At 50.1% G+C, this 16,594-nt stretch overlaps 5 protein-coding genes across 5 annotated transcripts; 3 read left to right on the top strand and 2 right to left on the bottom strand.

Annotated features, from left to right (window-relative positions):
- The first annotated feature begins 618 nt into the window (after positions 1 to 618).
- VC83_02093 (uncharacterized protein) lies at positions 619 to 2,321 on the top strand. Its single transcript, XM_024465762.1, has 2 exons — positions 619 to 1,184; positions 1,251 to 2,321. The coding sequence occupies exons 1-2, from the start codon at positions 951 to 953 to the stop codon at positions 1,896 to 1,898; spliced, it is 882 nt and encodes a 293-aa protein (XP_024326804.1). The 5' UTR covers positions 619 to 950; the 3' UTR covers positions 1,899 to 2,321.
- A 407-nt stretch (positions 2,322 to 2,728) lies between these two features.
- On the top strand, positions 2,729 to 6,068 carry TOK1 (Potassium channel). The gene is made up of 5 exons (XM_024465761.1): positions 2,729 to 3,222; positions 3,278 to 3,451; positions 3,500 to 3,638; positions 3,694 to 5,370; positions 5,431 to 6,068. Exons 1-5 carry the CDS (start codon positions 3,158 to 3,160, stop codon positions 5,518 to 5,520), a joined length of 2,145 nt encoding a protein of 714 aa, XP_024326803.1. The 5' UTR covers positions 2,729 to 3,157; the 3' UTR covers positions 5,521 to 6,068.
- On the bottom strand, positions 5,939 to 7,575 carry VC83_02091 (uncharacterized protein; the record flags this gene model as incomplete). Its single annotated transcript, XM_024465760.1, has 1 exon — positions 5,939 to 7,575. The coding sequence occupies exon 1, from the start codon at positions 7,049 to 7,051 to the stop codon at positions 5,939 to 5,941; it is 1,113 nt and encodes a 370-aa protein (XP_024326802.1). The 5' UTR covers positions 7,052 to 7,575.
- Positions 7,576 to 7,986: 411 nt separating this feature from the next.
- Positions 7,987 to 16,583, top strand: VC83_02090 (uncharacterized protein). The gene is made up of 5 exons (XM_024465759.1): positions 7,987 to 8,289; positions 8,344 to 8,388; positions 8,442 to 11,717; positions 11,775 to 11,877; positions 12,047 to 16,583. Exons 1-5 carry the CDS (start codon positions 8,271 to 8,273, stop codon positions 12,051 to 12,053), a joined length of 3,450 nt encoding a protein of 1,149 aa, XP_024326801.1. The 5' UTR covers positions 7,987 to 8,270; the 3' UTR covers positions 12,054 to 16,583.
- VC83_02089 (uncharacterized protein) lies at positions 13,430 to 14,771 on the bottom strand (the record flags this gene model as incomplete). Its single annotated transcript, XM_024465758.1, has 3 exons — positions 13,430 to 14,041; positions 14,115 to 14,367; positions 14,437 to 14,771. The coding sequence occupies 3 exons, from the start codon at positions 14,769 to 14,771 to the stop codon at positions 13,430 to 13,432; spliced, it is 1,200 nt and encodes a 399-aa protein (XP_024326572.1).
- Positions 16,584 to 16,594: the final 11 nt, after the last annotated feature.

Below are 16,594 nucleotides of genomic sequence, written 5' to 3'. Positions count from 1 at the left end.
TATACACCGTGGTTCAATATGGCTTCGACACTGACATCATACCGGCCTCTCGAGCATCTCCCACTGGCGGGACGACCACAAGATCGCGCATTCGCTCCAACCAGCACGATGGATCCCAATCCCCAGTTGACTACTGCTGGAGATGCCAAACGTCGATCGACCTCAGCAGCATCGGCTGTGACTTCGACACTACACCACAGCGCGTCGATGCCCCAGCTACCCGCGCTCTCATCGCTGGCATCAATTGCTGCCGGCGCAGACTCATACCCACTGAGGTCAGTAACTACAAGCCCATTACCATTACACCTTCCACACACATCCAAACAAAACACATCCAAACACAGAGGTGTGCAGCATGACGTCTCCAAGTTTCTCCATCCCTGAACGGCGCGTTCGGGAGTTCAGGAGATATTTGTCACCCCTGCAGTTAGTTTCTTTATCGTTATCGGCGATTCTACTCTAATCTATGGGACGGCGGTACATGTACAGAACGGGGGCTGACTTTATCACCAATAATCAGGCAGTTTACCGCTGGAACAGCAAGCAATGGATTGAACTTTGCCACGTCGTCGCCCTCGGCCACAAGTGTTGGGGGAGCAGGACTTGGGAATTCTCCTGTAAGTTTATATTCCCCATCTTTCATTTATTTACTATTCTCTGCTCCATTATATTCTTGTGTTCTGTACCAAAAAGTATGTCACACTTTGTATAGTGTACAGATTGAAGTGCGTGCGACTAGGGACGGAAGGAAGTACCACAACAACTGGCAGTCGGACTTCGCGCCCAAGTAGCCGTCTACCGTCCCAGCCCATTATCCCATTATCTCGCTTACGCCTCAGAGCCCTGCCATTCCTTCCCTCCTACGTCTCAAGCGAGGCAGCGACTTGCCCATCCCAACCCAAGATTCAAATCTTTCAATCTCTTATCGTACTCTCCACCGTATCGCAAGTATGGCAACAATGTCTAACAACGATCGCGACATGGCACAGCCCATATGCCAGAACTGCACAACATCAACAACTCCTCTATGGAGGAGGGATGAAATCGGCTCGGTACTCTGCAACGCCTGTGGCCTTTTCCTCAAGCTCCACGGTCGCCCTCGTCCGATAAGCCTCAAAACAGATGTTATCAAAAGCCGAAACCGCATCAAGACCTCCGGTGCTGCCCAAGGTCAAAAGAAGAAGGTCTGTTTATTGGAAACATCGATGAAATCCCCAGTGATGCCCAGACGTCCTAACCCATCTTATCAGAGCGTCTTTGACGCATCGAACGGACTTGGCGACGCGCGATCGCAAGCCAACACTCCTCCCCCAACTGGACTCGGCGGCCATCGTCGCACATCCCACAAATCGCAAAATGGCCATTCCGAAGGGTCGCACTCACCAATATCGCGCACCGGGACTCCATCTATGTATGGTAATCGCATGGCGCCATTCAATGGATCCGAACTTACCGATCACCAACTTCATTCGCCTTCGTTACCACAGATGCACCTGCGCGCCTCATCGCCTGGTCGATCCGAGTCATCCGTAAACGGCGACCGCCACCTGGACGTACCCCAAACATACGAACAGCTTCTCGCCGCGAATGCGTCTCTCAAAACTCGCGTCAGCGAGCTTGACTTGATCAACGAACTCTTCCGGGGGCGCGTCACACAGTTAGAACAAGACGAAGCCAATGCGCGACGAGGCGAGGAGATGAAGCGGGACTCCGAGCGCACTCTGCGCCAGCACCTCGAGGAGTCGCAGAGACGCGAGAACCAACTCAAGCGACGCCTTGATGACCTCGAGCGCGAAGTAGCCGAGATGAACGAAGGCAATGAGTCGCGCCACAAGAAGATACGCCTGGATGATGCGGTGGAGGACAGCGAGGTCTCTACGCCCACGTCCGCCACATGAAACCACCCCAACATTCCTATTGCTTTGTCGATGATACCACGTAACGGCCTTTTAACACACCACTTTGACGCTCGATGGCCTCTTTTTATCGCCTTTTTACTTTTTGAACTTTCTTGTACCACCACCAAACTCTTAGCCTCCTGTTCTTTACAACAGGAATCAGCGCTGGCGTCTTATAACGGATCGGACAGCAGGGTCCTCTTTCCGTTTTTTTTAATGCGTTACTCAACTTAATAGAGTTTTACAGCCTGTCAGCGTCTTACTTGGGCGGCGCTGGATCATGGCGGGGGAGGGAATAGATGTTTCTTTCGACATGGCGGAATGGATGACGGGACGAATGGGATGGAGTGCGGAGTATACGGGCAACCGCCTTGCTAATGTTTGTAAAACAAAACCCAAAAGCTATAGCCCATGAAAAGGATATTCACATTACGAACTTAGCTCTTGACGTGCGTTGCTGGGTTTCTGTGAATTGCTGTGATTCGTGACCATGGGAGAGATGCTGTCGCTCGTAGTCTGTTGTCCAGGAGTGCTCAATGATATCTTCTGAGCTCATTTTCCAAACCCGCGTCCCAAATCTCGAAGTGTATTACTTTGCAGGCCCAGAACGAGACGGCGACGAGATAGCTCCGTGCCATCTTCAGTATATAACCAAAGGCGTGCACAACCTTTTGGCAATAAAACTTCGACCACAGTGACCTAGAATTGTATTATAGAAGTTCAATATTGAAATATTGCGTAACCATTATATTCAACTTCTTCAATGGTAACAGAACTAATCACTAGGGATGGTATCTTAACTTGCCTTGGTCGTTTCATCTGTTTTTCTTCCCCATCTTCTATAAATGTCTGCAGTAGACACTCCCCTCGGCAACTCGATCCCGTTCTCGTGCCTGGCTCCTGGTTGGCGAAACGTGGTGGGGCTCTTCGCATTTCGACTTGGTTTTCGGTACATTCGTCTCCTGATTGGATCAGGGATATGCTCTACAAATTTGGATTGCCTCCATCTATATCAAAGTTAATCTCACATCAGTATTTCTTTATATAAACCTCTCAAGCGTTGCGTTCTGGCTTTCATACCATCAACCCCGCCGGCACTGCAGATACCCAAGTGCCTTGTTGCAAGGATAGCATCCCTGTCGCTTTTGACGTCACGGCAGTCTCCACGGCTATCATGGAATATGGGTTGAGATAGGAGACGGAGAGATAAATCACATGAACTGGTAAAACTTGCGCCTTGAAAGGCTTCCCATTTGAAAATGGGCGGCTACTTGAAGAGATGGGGCAAGTTGAAGTTGCGAGGTCAAGATGATGATTTGCCACAGTATGTCTAAACTTGCCAAAAGCTACCCTTTTTATATTTTCTAATACACAGATAGGTCGTGGTGGTTTGCATCAACGGCGATCCCTCTGCTTGCTGCTACGATAGGGCCGCTGGCGAATTTACTTTCTATTGCTGGCCTTGTCTCCAAGTGGAGGGTTCAACTTCCTAATAATGGGCAGCTGCCGGAAGGGGCGGATGACAATGGAATCATGATTCCAGATCCAAAATGGTATTTGTGCTGTACAGTAGTATTTTCGAAGCCTTGCTGACTGGACAGGGAACTTATCCTCAATGGCCTCTCGCTGGCCTTTGGATTCATTGGTAATTTTTTCCTCTTGTGTAATTTCACAAGACGTGTACGATATATTGTTGCCTTACCCGCTACAGTTCTCATGTGGTTTTTGTCATCTGCCATTGTATGATATATTCTCTAGCCATCCTGTGTTCTCATTTACTAACGTCTACCATTAGCTGATCAGCATTATCGTCGCCATGGGTATTTTGAACCCCCCAATACGGCCTGGGCAAACATGGTCCCAGGGATTTTGGCACGCCGTAATAGCTTGTGTCTTATACAACCTGGGATTTGGCATGCTCCTCATTAACATGGTTGGATACCTGTTGGGAAAATATCCCCAAAATTTCTACCTCACTGGTTATCAGAGAACTCTAATCCTGCAGACCATGATGTTTTTCTTGTGGCTTGGTGGTGGGGCCGGGGTTTTCAGTCGAGTCTGCGGCTTCAGTTTCAGCAATGCGTTGTATTACTGCGACGTTACCATCCTGACCGTTGGATATGGCGACATTGTACCGACGAACAATGCTGGCCGAGGCATTACCATACCATATGCAGTCCCTGGTATTGTTTTCCTGGGTCTGGTGATTAACAGCATTCACAAGTTTGCAAAAGGCATATCAAAGAACAAAGTCGTCAAAGCCCACGAAGAGCGCGTACGAGCCCATACTGTTTCCAGGAGCGTGACAAGCGATGGGCAGCTACGAGATCGATTGGGATTACCTCCCCCGAAGCACCGTGATGGGAACCGTACGCCGCACTCGCTGCGATCGGTGTCGACAGAGTCCATCGCACAATACGGCGAACTAGATATATCCGGGAAGGTTGTGACGTTCACGCCGAACGGGGGGCCAACATCGAGCACATCCCATGGCCATCGAAAACTTACTTTCAAACCTGTCACTCCGAAAATGAATGGACCAGGAGAAGTTTTGAAGAACGGCCCTGAAACATTAGTAGAGAAACGTCAACGGTTAATTTACCTGAAGGACGAGAAAGATAGATTTGAAGCAATGCGATATGTCCAAAGAAACACCAAGAGATTCAAGCAATACTACAAGCTATCGATGTCGATCCTTGCATTCGCCATATTATGGTTCGTCGGCGCGGTTGTATTCTGGGTAGCTGAGGAGAGGGAGCAGGGAATGTCTTATTTTGAGGCATTGTACTTCTGCTACGTCTCACTGCTCACCATTGGATACGGCGACTTCAGTCCTAAAAGCAATGCTGGCAAGGCATTTTTCGTCTTCTGGTCTCTGGTGGCTGTTCCTATCGTAACAACCCTAATATCCGATATGAGCGACACCGTCATATCGGGTATTAATCAATGGACCAATACGCTGGCCGACTGGACCATCATGCCCCGCGCTGGTGTGGGCCGAGAATTCGTCGACTCCCATCCTCGGCTGAAGAGGTGGATTAAGGAACGGCAGCAGAAAAAAAAGGAGGAAGAGCGAGTTGAGCGCGGGTTTGTGGTCCAGGACGAAGAGGCAGGAGAAGCTGCTGCTGACGACGTGGAAAACCCTACAATCGAGAAGTTCATCCATGAGGGCATGTCAAGTCATGAAATTCTCAGGAGGCTAGCTATTGCTATCAAGAAAGCGGCGCAGGATATGCAGGTTTCCCCGCCAAAGCGGTATTCGTACGAGGAATGGGCCGAGTTCACGAGGTTGATCCGGTTCACCGCCGAGTCGCGGGAACAGCTGAAGGAGGAAGAGCAGCAGGAGGGTTTCATAAATTGGGACTGGATAGGGGAAGACTCGCCCATGTTGTCGGATATGCCTGAGTCAGAATGGATTCTCAACCGGCTCATTGAGTCTATCAATCGCTACACGGCGAAACAATCACAAGAGGTAAGCGCTTGCGCTCATGTCCTCTATTTTAAACAGCACGGTCAACTGATGTAATTGCAGGATCGTCAGGGGGATGACAGGAATGAACAAAATAGGTATTACACTCCAGCAAGAGACAGACAGGGCGACGAGAGAGAAGCCACAAACTAAGACCCAATTGAGCGCGAAGCCGAGGCTGTTGTTGATACGGGACACAGCGCGAGAAATGAAGAGGGCACATCGTCTACAAATATAGACACTGGGGATCACGCACTCCCAAAGGAAGCCACGATGTAGGAAGTACGACGGGTGTATTTTTAAGGCTTCAATTTTTGTCCAAAGGCAGACACGATGTAGGAAGTACGACGGGTGTATTTTTAAGGCTTCAATTTTTGTCATAGGAAGACACGATGTAGGAAGTACGACGGGTATATTTTTAAGGCTTCAATTTTTGTCATATACCCCAATCACGTCTATCAAAGACGAGGGACTATTTGCCAAAAACCTAATTCTATCCAATCTATCAAAGACGGATTGGCAGAATATCCCCTAAAACGCGATCTTTCTCTCATCACTCAACACGCTCGGCTTAGTTCGCAGCACCACCCGCAAGCGCATCACCAGCGCTGGCTCCAAGTCCGGTGAGAGCATCGCCAGCGCCGCCAGCAGCTCCGCCCGCACCACCTCCAACACCGAGGTCGCCGACACCACCGCCTGCACCAGCAGCGGCATTTGCATTTGCGTTTCCGTTCGCTACGGCGTTTGCGGCGTCTGCGGCGTCTGCGGCGTCTGCGGCGTCTGCGGCATCTGAGGCGTCTGCGGCATCTGCGGCGTCTTCAGCATCTGCGGCGTCTTCAGCATCTGCGGCGTCTGCGGCATCTGCGGCGTCTGCGGCATCTGCGGCATCTGCGGCATCATTTCCATCTTGGTTTCCTACTTGGTTGTTTCCATTCTGGTTATCATTGTTTCCATTTTGGTTGTTTCCGTTGGCGTTGACATTGGCGTTTGCAGCTTGGTTCGCATTCGCATTCACTGCCGCAGCACCTGCTGCCGGGTCTGCTGCCGCCGCTCCACGAGCAGCCTTTGCGGCCTTTCCGCCCTGACCGGCAGCAGCCTTCTTCGCGGCCGCAGCCTTCTTCGCGGCCGCGGCCTTCTTCGCGGCCGCGGCCTTCTTCGCGGCCGCGGCCTTCTTCGCGGCCTTCTTCGCGGCCTTCTTCGCGGCCTTCTTCGCGGCCTTCTTCCCTTTCTTCCCGGCCTTTCCGCCCTGACCAGCAGCAGCCTTTGCGGCCTTCTTCATGGCCTTTCCGTCCTGACCGGCAACAGCCTGTGCAGCCTTCTTCATGGCCTTTCCGTCCTGGATGGCAGCAGCCGCAGCAGCATTACCAGCATTGCCAGTCGCGGCCGCCACATTCGCACCGGTCACCGTGACCATGACTGCCGGTGGTAAAGCGCCTGCAGCGCCGGCAGCAGCGACAGCAGTGGCGTTGCGTGCGGCGGCTGCGGTGCTGTTGTTGCCAGCGCCAATGGCTACACAGGGAGCTCCGCCAGCAACACCACCAGCAGCGGCGCCAGCCGCAGCCTTGCCGTTGCCATTATTGCCCTTTTCACGGCCGCCCTTGGGGGAGCGGCGATCGGGGATGGCGGAAGAGGAAGCGAGAGCGGCCAGCGCAATGGTAACGAGGGTGGTGGTTGAGAAATGCATTTTGGTGGTTTGTGTTTGGTTCTGCAACGGCTAGCGTGTGTTGGAAATATAAAGAAGATAGGAAGAATGAAAGAGCTGATGATGATGATGGATTAGAGACGAAGGGAGCATACCTTATATGGGCCAAGATATGATAGCGTGGGGTGTAGACCTGGCAGCTCTTGGAATTGGGGGTAAGGGGAAATGGCGCCAGGTGGAGAGAGCAGTCAAACGTGGCATTGGGAGTATCAAACATGGTGGATTGGGATGTGAGTTTCATGTGTAGTTTCTGAGCGAGCCGCCCCGGCGCGAATCTAGAACGTCTATAGCTCTGTGTTAGTTTCGGATCTGTCCATCATAGCTTCCATCTGGATGTGATGGGCGCTTTGGGGGAGGTGGCTATGGTGGGCAGTGGGGTAGTTCTGGAACACTGTGGTGTTTGGCATGGATGGACGACGTTTGAGGCTCTACCAAGGCGAGGGACGTGACACTGGGATCGGCACTGGGCCACTGGGATCGGCACTGGGCGAAACTAGGCCGGGGATGATTTGAATTCCATAAACTTGCCAATGTGGAAATAGCTATGAAGATAAAAATAAATATGACGGCAAAACGATGATCGTGACAGTGTTCGGTAGAAATGCTGAGCATCATCCGGATGATGAGAAGCCGCTCAGTAAACTCGACATACCAACTGTAAGCGAGTACGCGAATTTCAAGTGGGAAAGCATGTATTCAAACTAAAGATGAAACTAGAGAAGGAAAAAATGAACAGTGAGCTTTAGGTCTTCGAACTCTTGAGATCACGAAGTCATCTTCGTAAAGTAAATTCACTCGAGAAACCCAAAATAAAACCAAATTGAACCGTTAGCATTTGTTATGATTTTACATCACGTGATTATGGGGTAATAATTGTGAGCTGTTTAGCTAGCTAAGGGTAGAATCAGAGGGTCGGGCCATCACGTACCAGGTCAATTTCTACTACTGTCGATTTCTCTGGCTATCCAAGTCGCAGCCCACTTCCCTGTCGCGACTCTAGGGCCACGAACGCCAGCTTCATAACGACGTCTGCAACACGCTGATTGCACCTTCCTGGCCCAGGACAAACACCACAGATGCATCATATTGCTTGGCCAACGACATACTTCCACTGGTTCCTCATGCGAAACCCGTAGATTTTACGAATGTGGTGGTTAAAGGCCATACCTGTATACTCTGAATTACCGATCCAGCTCCAAGCATGGATCGCAAAAGAAAACGTGAGAGGATAAGAACCAAGGACCGGCTGATTGGGCTCTTGCTGACCTGTACAGGTGAACTGCGCGTTTTGAACGCTAAGGCATGGGAAGGAGAGAAAGGTTTGCGCCCCCCCGCTTGGATATTTGGAAGCGCTGCTGATAACGTTATATAGGTGTATTCCCTGTCAGTAAATCGTTGGACTCGTCACTCAAGAAGAATACGGCTTTCATCAAACGTCTCCGCACTGCTGTTACTGCCGCCACCCTCAATACGTTCCTCCAGGAGATCCGGACCCTCTCCTTGAGCAAATACCTCTCCGAAATTATATCCGCTTGCTACGAAGGACTTTGTCGACTGAAATCTCCAGGGGAGATTGAAGCAGGAGTAGAAATTGTCAGCGCACTACACCAGCGATTCGGACCCGCGGAATTTACGGAATACCTTGGTTGGCTAGTTGGCAAGGGGTTGGCGACACCAGAGAAAGCACTGCTCAAGAATTTGGCAGCGGACTTGAGAGAGAAGGAGGAGAAGGAGCGCCTGACTCGTCAGCGGGTTCTTCTCAGAGTCGTAACAGAGTTATGGCTTGTTGGTGTTCTCCGGACGCTCGATGACGCCAGCCGCCCAGATGATGCGTCTCGCGGGAAGGAATCACTTTCGGGGACGGCCAAAGTTAGCGAGGCGAAAGTAAAGGCGGCCAGCAGCATGAAAGGTGGCGGTAGCGAGCCATTTCCTTTGGAAGTTTTGAAGGATCTGTTGGGTCACGACCGAGACCATGCAAACCTCCCACTACTCGTTATTTTCGTCAAGGCATTTGGCTGGGATATGCTTGGCGTGAAGAAAGCAGGCGCCGAAGGCCGTAAAACTGTTCAGGAGGATGGAGCGACGGATGCCCATGGGGATACGATGGATAATGACGACTCTGACGAAGAGACAACATCCGCCACAAGCAACGCAGAAGATGTGCCGTTGGCATCACCAGAACTGCAAGAACGTTTCAGGAATATTCTCAGGCGCTATTTCGAGGACCTCAAAGCTCATATCGTTCGAGACCAGAAGACATTGGCGTCCCAAGCACGTCGCGACGCAGAGGCATATGTCAAATCCGGACAGGTCTTTGAAGATCGCCAGGCGAACTACGAGAAGCAAGTTAAGGTTCAAGATCGACTTGTCGACAACGCCCAGGTTCTCGCGGACGCTATTGGCGCAGAAATGCCAGACCTGAAAGATACCGAAGACTCTGTTGCCGCATTCGATGGTGGGATAGGTTTGGTTAAAACTGGCGAATACCTCCGCGGCCAAGGCGATGGCGCTGGTATCTGGGAGGATGAAGAAGAGCGCAGATTCTACGAGAATTTGGTCGACTTAAAGGGGAAAGTGCCTGGCATGCTTTTGGAGGATACCAAGAAGAAGAAGACTGATACGGACGAGCAAGTGGGGAAAAGGGGCGATGCAGCTGATTCCGGCACAGAAGCAGCCAAAGTTGAAGTCAAGCCAGCAGCAGCCGACGACCAGTCCACAGCTATTGTCAATAAAACCGTCGGCGCCCAAGTTGATGCTTTAATTGCACGATTGCCTGATCTCACCAATAAAGACCTCGTCGACCAAGCAGCTATTGATTTCTGCTTCTTGAACTCGAAGGCATCTAGAAATCGCCTCATAAAGGCTGTCCAGGAAGTCCCCAAGGGCCGTAGCGACCTGTTGCCGTACTGGTCGCGCCTCATATCAATATTGGGTAAATACATGCCAGATACCACGAAAGGACTGGTGGACCACCTCGATATGGAATTTCGCAGCCTCCAGCGACGCAAAGAGAAAGATTTCCTGGGGCAAGTCCGCCTCAGTAATATTCGGTACCTTGCCGAGCTTACCAAATTCGGGGTTGTACCTGAGCATGTCATCTTCCATTGCTTAAAGGTCAGCCTGGATGATTTCTCAAGGATGAACATTGAGATCATATGCAACCTGCTCGAAAACTGCGGCAGATACCTTTTCCGGAACCCCGAAACCTCGCCGCGCATGACATCCTTCTTGGAAACCTTACAGCGCAAGAAATCTGCTCAACATATCGGTCAGCAAGAGCGTATGCTGATTGAGAACGCCGTTTACTACGTCGACCCCCCTGTACGGGCGGCTATACTCCAAAATGAGCGCACTCCGATAGATCTGTTTATACGAAAACTCATCTATCTAGATATGAACAAAAAGAGCTACACGAAGGTCCTTAGACAGGTTAGGAAGCTTCACTGGGAAGAGCCAGAGGTTACCAAAATCCTTGAAAAGGTCTTTTCGAAACCAGGAAAGGTCAAGTATGGGAATATCCATCTTCTCGCCATTCTGGTTAGCGCGTTGCATCGGTACCACCAAGATTTCGTCACCACCGTAATCGATGATGTTCTTGAGTACATCATGCTCGGCTTGGAGCAGAACGACTTCAAATACAACCAACGGAGACTGGCTGAAGTCAAGTACCTCGCCGAGCTTTACAACTATCGAATGGTAGACCATCCGGCCATCTTCGATACTATGTATAAGATCATGACATTTGGCCATGGTGGAGTACCGAACCCGGCGCGAGTTAATCCCTTTGATATGCCCGACGATTTCTTTCGAATTCGATTGGTGGCTACACTTCTCGAGACTTGTGGCATATTCTTTAATCGTGGGGCTGCCGGAAAGAAGCTTGACTACTTCCTATCGTTTTTCCAGTATTACATCTACACGAAAGACACCCTACCGATGGATATTGAATTCATTGTCCAGGATACCTTTTCTTTGACCAGACCCCAATGGAAGCTTGCTTCAAACATTGAAGAAGCTAGCCGTGCATTCCAGCTTGCTGTTGCCCAAGACCAGAAAACCTCTGGCGTCGAGAAGGCTGTCGAAGTCGAAGAGCCTGAAATCGATGAGTCGTCAGACGACGGAGATGGCCTTCCAGCCGGTGATGGCGATGAGTCCTCATCAGAAGATGACGAGGCCCAAGCTAATGGTGACGATGAAGTGTCTCGCCATGGATCTGAGTCCGAAGAGGAAGAAGCAATTGTTGTGACTCGACAGGACGAGCAATACGATCCCGAGGACGATGCTGACTTCGAACGCGAGTATGCGAAGATGATGGCTGAGAGCTTGGAATCTCGAAAATTCGACAGAAAGCCAATGTTCGATGTGCCTTTACCCATGCGTCGTAGCAACAGGGAAACCACATCCACTGTCGAGTCAGGAAGTGATGAACATGCGGCACCTGTTGTCGCCCCCGCTCCCCCCAATACTATGGCATTCTCACTATTGACCAAACGAGGAAATCGTCAACAGACTCGAACGGTCGAATTACCTTCTGACTCCAACTTCGCAATTGCCATGAAGACGCAACAGCAGGCCGAGCGAGAGGAGCAACAGAGAATCAAGAGTCTAGTGTTGAACTATGACCTTCGTGAAGGAGAAGAACAAGATGGTGATTCCTCACTGAAACCTATCCAACCGAACATGAATATTTACAGACATACTCCAGGCATTGAAAAGCTTGCTGGCGTTTCGCATTCCAAGACCGACAAGTCTGGGAGCAACCGCAGCGGGCAGCGATCACGCAAGCTACAACTCAGCGACGTGGACTGGTATGACAGGAAATCTCGCACTACTACCCAAAAACCACCCCTTTCTACCCAGGCCAGGCGTTCACCACAATTGCATCCCGGCAAGAGAGCAGCGCCCAATCCGAAGTCGGATGTGGCCCTGTCGTACTCACCAGAAAACACTGCTAATACTCCCGTGTCTGGGGATTAGGACGTAGAAGTTACCCTGTGGCCTTGCAGATTCAAGGTTAACAATACATATTCATACGCATCGCCCATTCGTGCGACTACCGGACTCGTCGGCTTTATGGGACCCCCATACGGCCTCAACATGCGACAACATCGTCGAGCATCAGTTGGCAGAGTAAATGTGCACCACTTGCGAAATACTCGCTAGCTACAGCACCAGTGCTGCTTGCCATGCCACAAAGTATGCTTCCGATTTGGGAACAATGCAAGAGTATAGCTACGGCAACGCGCGGTTATGTGAAAGTAGTGAATGCCCCGGCGGAGTAGGACGTGCTGAAGAGGGGCTTGGCTATTTTGGTGGAGGCCCTGACGGAAGGTACGATTCTACAACTTCAAAGGGTCAGTGGCACCATCTGATGGCAGTTGGACTGAAGGAGACATACAATAGATAACCGTTGCCATGCTACCGTATATATCTGAGCTATCCATCAACTGACTACGTCTTCTGAATACATGCTGAAATGCTAGTAGCCTTCTCCCAATACGATATGCCCATGTGTGAATTATGTAGGTGTGACATATTCTTCAACTCTCAGATTGCCCAATTTAGTCATACAATACGATTCGGGGCCAGGGATGATGTATACCACACTAGAACCCATACAAACAAACGCCGAATACCTCCATACACATTCATGTAGTCGATACACTGCTACAATAGATAGTTCCCATGGCTATCCAACCCCTCTGCTGCTTGTCAGTGATCCTCTAACAAAGGCATCCCTTGTATTATGACACCCGTGGATTCCTATGAAGCAATGGTCGCCGAACATGATAGTAAATACTAAGGGAATTAAAGTCCAAGGTAATTAAGCTTGATTACCTCAACTCGCCTCGATTCTTATACCCGTAGATCACATGACCCTCCCGGCGCGTGATCCTCCCGCGTCGTAGCACCAAGCCCCTAAGCCATTCATTTTAGAAAAGTCTTTGGCGCCATACTCTATTAGCAATGTCATTTTCTCTATATTGCTATACATGTTTGCATAGTGCAGAGGTGTATTGCCAAAGCAGTTTGAGGCATTGACTTCTGCTCCTGCTTCCAAAAGGTTTGCCAAGACGGCTGTATTACCTCTAATCACAGCATAGTGTATTGCTCTAAGACCATTCTTAGACTCGCTCTCTAAATTTGCCCAGCGTCGTTGTAAGATCAAGTCCATAATATTGATGCAGCCATCTTTAGCCACTTATGGGAGACTGTTAAGCCAGATTTATCACAAACGTTGATGTCAGCTCCTAGATCGACGAATGATTCAAATGCAGCAGCATGGTCGTTGTCAACTGATAGGAATGCGATCGTATTGTTCGCAGACATTCACGCTCATGCCGTGGTAAACAAGCTCATTTATAGTGTTAGAATAGCCAGCTTCGGCAGCGCAATGCAGAGCAGTTCCGTACAAGTTCTCAAGTACGTATTGGCACCTTTCTGCAGCAATATTCGAACGAGCGAGACGTGTCCACGTGATGCGGCCTTGATGAGTGGTGTAGAGCCCATCTTTGTTTTTGCATCAATAGGGAGAATGTCCCCATCGAGCAATTTTCTAAGGGTGTTCTCAAGACCGAAATGACTTGCAGCATGTAGGGCTGTGGTGCTATAGCACTCCTCTGGGTCCCAGTACTCTTTCCGATAGCCTTTGTTGTACTGCATGATTTGATTTGCGCTTGCTGTAGCAGGATGACAATCAAGGAACGTGAAAGTGAGGCGCTGTACAACTTGATCGATTTCTGAACCCTTAACCTGTACACCCCAGGACCTCGCGGCATACGTCAAGAATGTGCTAGATTCAATACGAAATTTAAGCGCTCTTCGTCTAGGCATGGACCTTGCTTGAAGGTATCGAAAAGCAGATAAGTGAGACAGGTCTCCGCGAGACTTGCCTCTGCGCGAGAGAACAATGTGTTTGTGTGTTCGATCAAACCTGGACCGCGTAATGGGCAAAACGAATGATGGTGCTCTCTGGATCAATGGTCACAAGTCCCTGGCAGCATTCGATAATCATCTTCGCAGAAGGACAGTGCTTCGTGCTCACTGTCGTTTGGTTGAGTTTCACGGATGCTGCGTCGCTTAGATCAGTGACCTTTATTGGACACTTTGCGTGGCATATCCACATGAGAGTCCTCATTCCTAGTAACTTTCGTCTCTCTGGAAGACTTTGGATGCGGGTAATAGTTTCTTCGAATGCTCCTGAGAGGTTGTGAGATAGGGAAGTCAATGAATCCTCCATGTCGCCTGCGGTTGGCTCGTTCAGAATGGTTCTTAGTTGCAGGATCGGAAGCAGAAACCTTAATTTGTCAGTTTTTGTGGCAGGGATATATTTGACTGTCTGCTGTAAAGGATACTTAAGCACTCACATTCCTTGTGCCTTATTGAGCAACGTCTCAACTATCTTCGAGGCGAAATCTTTATCGACGATATCGTCTATAGCGGCATGATCAAGCTCTTGATACATATATCGCCTGAGATCGTGGTCGTGGGCCTGGATTTCGATCTGTGGGTAGGTAGAGAAAAATGTGCTAATGTCGTAGTAACACTGACGGCTGGTCACGAACAGACGGACAGCATGAGCCTGCGAAAGGCGAGAGATAAACTGGACGAACGGTCTTCGGCACCTCGATTCTTCGCACTCATCCAGAGCATCAATTACGATATAGGCTCGAGGGATGATCTCAACGGTCTCAAGTATCATCTTTTCGAGTTCGTGTATTAGTATATAGGACCCGGAACTTTGGAACTTTTCGTATGCATCAGCTACCGATTTTGGAATCTCTAACACCACAAGAGGCAGTGGGAGAGGCGGCCGTGGTGCAAGCCATGGCCGCGGACGAGGAGGACATCAAGGAGGAGGTGGCCAAGCACCACCGCTTGAGGACATCACCTGTTACCATTGCGGAAAGAAGGGTCACTATCGAAGTGACTGCCGGTCAAGAAGAAACGGTGAACCTAAAAGGAACCCATCAACCGGACCACTCCCCGCTCCTGGTGGTGGGAGAGGTTTATCACCACCCCCTGCAGCAGCAAGAATGGCGGCGGCATCGACCACAGCTTGGATCGCCATCGCCGCCAAAGAAAAAAGCAATTGGCTTGAGGGTGGCGGCTCTCAGGGGCACTCATGGATCGTGCTCTCGCCATATGACATACGACCGGGATGCTTTCGTCAGCTATAAGCTGCTGAGCATGTCAATACCGGTTAATATCGCAACGGTGCGTCGATCGAGGCCATCGGCGAAGGGACCATTGCTTTCAACACCCTTGTGAAGGGTGAGAAACGCAGAATATTGATGCACGATGTGCTTCATGTCCCACGCCTCGCCGGAAACCTCATCTCAGTGTCCCATCTCCAGGATAGGGGCATCATGACAAGGACGACTAACGGAGGCAAGTTACTTCTTGAGCTCGACGGCCAAGTTGCTGGCGTTGCTGTGCGTGTTGACAAGTCATACGTACTTGACGGCACACAGGAAACAGCTTTATTTCTGTACGGTGGTCAACCTACCAAGCAAGTTGCCACAATCTGTCTTAGCATGCTTGACAGCATGTTACTTAGCGTCTGCCGATCTTGATCTTGATAGTCAAAGTATAGGAAAGCAACTGGAAATCCATAACTAGAAAATGAATTTTTGAGATCGTCAATGACCATTGATCTGTTTATCATAAGCTCTTGCTCAACGACGAGATGCATCGTACTTACGTCAAAACCGTCTTTCCGGAGCCTTGAATCCCATGGCACCAAAGAACATTAGAAGAAGAAACATCATCCCGCCACCGGGCATACTCCATTCGTTCTAATAGCCAGCCGCCTGTTCCCTCAACGCGAGGTGAACGAACAGTTTGATGTTTCTGGTCATGCTCTAACCTCGAGATCCAATTGAGTATAGTATCTCGCCTTTTCGCAATACGGTCATCTTGGAACAGTTGGGTCTGGTCTCTGATGGTGTCTAGGATCTTTAAGGGCCTGCAATGCTCTGAAACCTTCAACTTGCTGTTCTAGAGCGAACAACTATCGACGGACAGAGCGAATTGGATCCACTGGCCGAAAGCTCGAAGCTCCTGCACGGTTTTTAGATGCTCCTTCTCATTAAGCGGCCATAGATATCGACTTGTTCTATTGTCGCCCACTTGACCCAATTTCTTGCATAATGCCTTCAGTTTACTCTCGCAAGCCGATGCACAGGAGCGAAGAACTGAATTTCGTTCAAAAGCCAGTCCTTTCACGGAATCGCTACGAAGGAACTCTTGAAGACTGGAAAGGTTGGATTGCAAGGCTTCTAGCTCAGTGACCAATGTGGTGATCGATTCCCTGGCGTTCCTCACCCCGCACAAGTAACTCCGGGCGACTGTGCGGTTTGTGCAACCAAGGCCGCGAGGCTTCCGATTCCTACTGTGAGTGAGAATGGATCCATTGAGCATGCCTACATAGATCAACTAATGGATTAAATGAAACTCGAAGATACTTTAAGGAAGAAGTCGCAGGCTGGAAGGTACTGGCCTGTGCTCAGCCTCATTTGCCTT

The sequence above is a fragment of the Pseudogymnoascus destructans genome, assembly GCF_001641265.1.
Source record: "Pseudogymnoascus destructans isolate 20631-21 unplaced genomic scaffold scaffold_4, whole genome shotgun sequence".
Classification (NCBI taxonomy): domain Eukaryota; kingdom Fungi; phylum Ascomycota; class Leotiomycetes; order Thelebolales; family Thelebolaceae; genus Pseudogymnoascus; species Pseudogymnoascus destructans.
The sequence above is the reverse complement of the archived record's forward strand: the minus strand, read 5'-3'. Positions and strand labels throughout refer to the sequence as shown.

What these genes read in the sequence shown, in the direction of transcription:
- VC83_02090 (XM_024465759.1), top strand. An exon ending in GGCATGGGAAGGAGAGAAAG is followed by an intron (nt 8,389 to 8,441) that starts GTTTGCGCCCCC and finishes AACGTTATATAG; the next exon opens with GTGTATTCCCTGTCAGTAAA. An exon ending in TGAAGGAGAAGAACAAGATG is followed by an intron (nt 11,718 to 11,774) that starts GTGATTCCTCAC and finishes GACATACTCCAG; the next exon opens with GCATTGAAAAGCTTGCTGGC.
- TOK1 (XM_024465761.1), top strand. Translation starts at nt 3,158, where the DNA reads ATGGGCGGCTACTTGAAGAGATGGGGCAAGTTGAAGTTGCGAGGTCAA. An exon ending in CAAGATGATGATTTGCCACA is followed by an intron (nt 3,223 to 3,277) that starts GTATGTCTAAAC and finishes ATACACAGATAG; the next exon opens with GTCGTGGTGGTTTGCATCAA. An exon ending in CGGCGAAACAATCACAAGAG is followed by an intron (nt 5,371 to 5,430) that starts GTAAGCGCTTGC and finishes ATGTAATTGCAG; the next exon opens with GATCGTCAGGGGGATGACAG.
- VC83_02093 (XM_024465762.1), top strand. Translation starts at nt 951, where the DNA reads ATGGCAACAATGTCTAACAACGATCGCGACATGGCACAGCCCATATGC. An exon ending in CCCAAGGTCAAAAGAAGAAG is followed by an intron (nt 1,185 to 1,250) that starts GTCTGTTTATTG and finishes CCATCTTATCAG; the next exon opens with AGCGTCTTTGACGCATCGAA.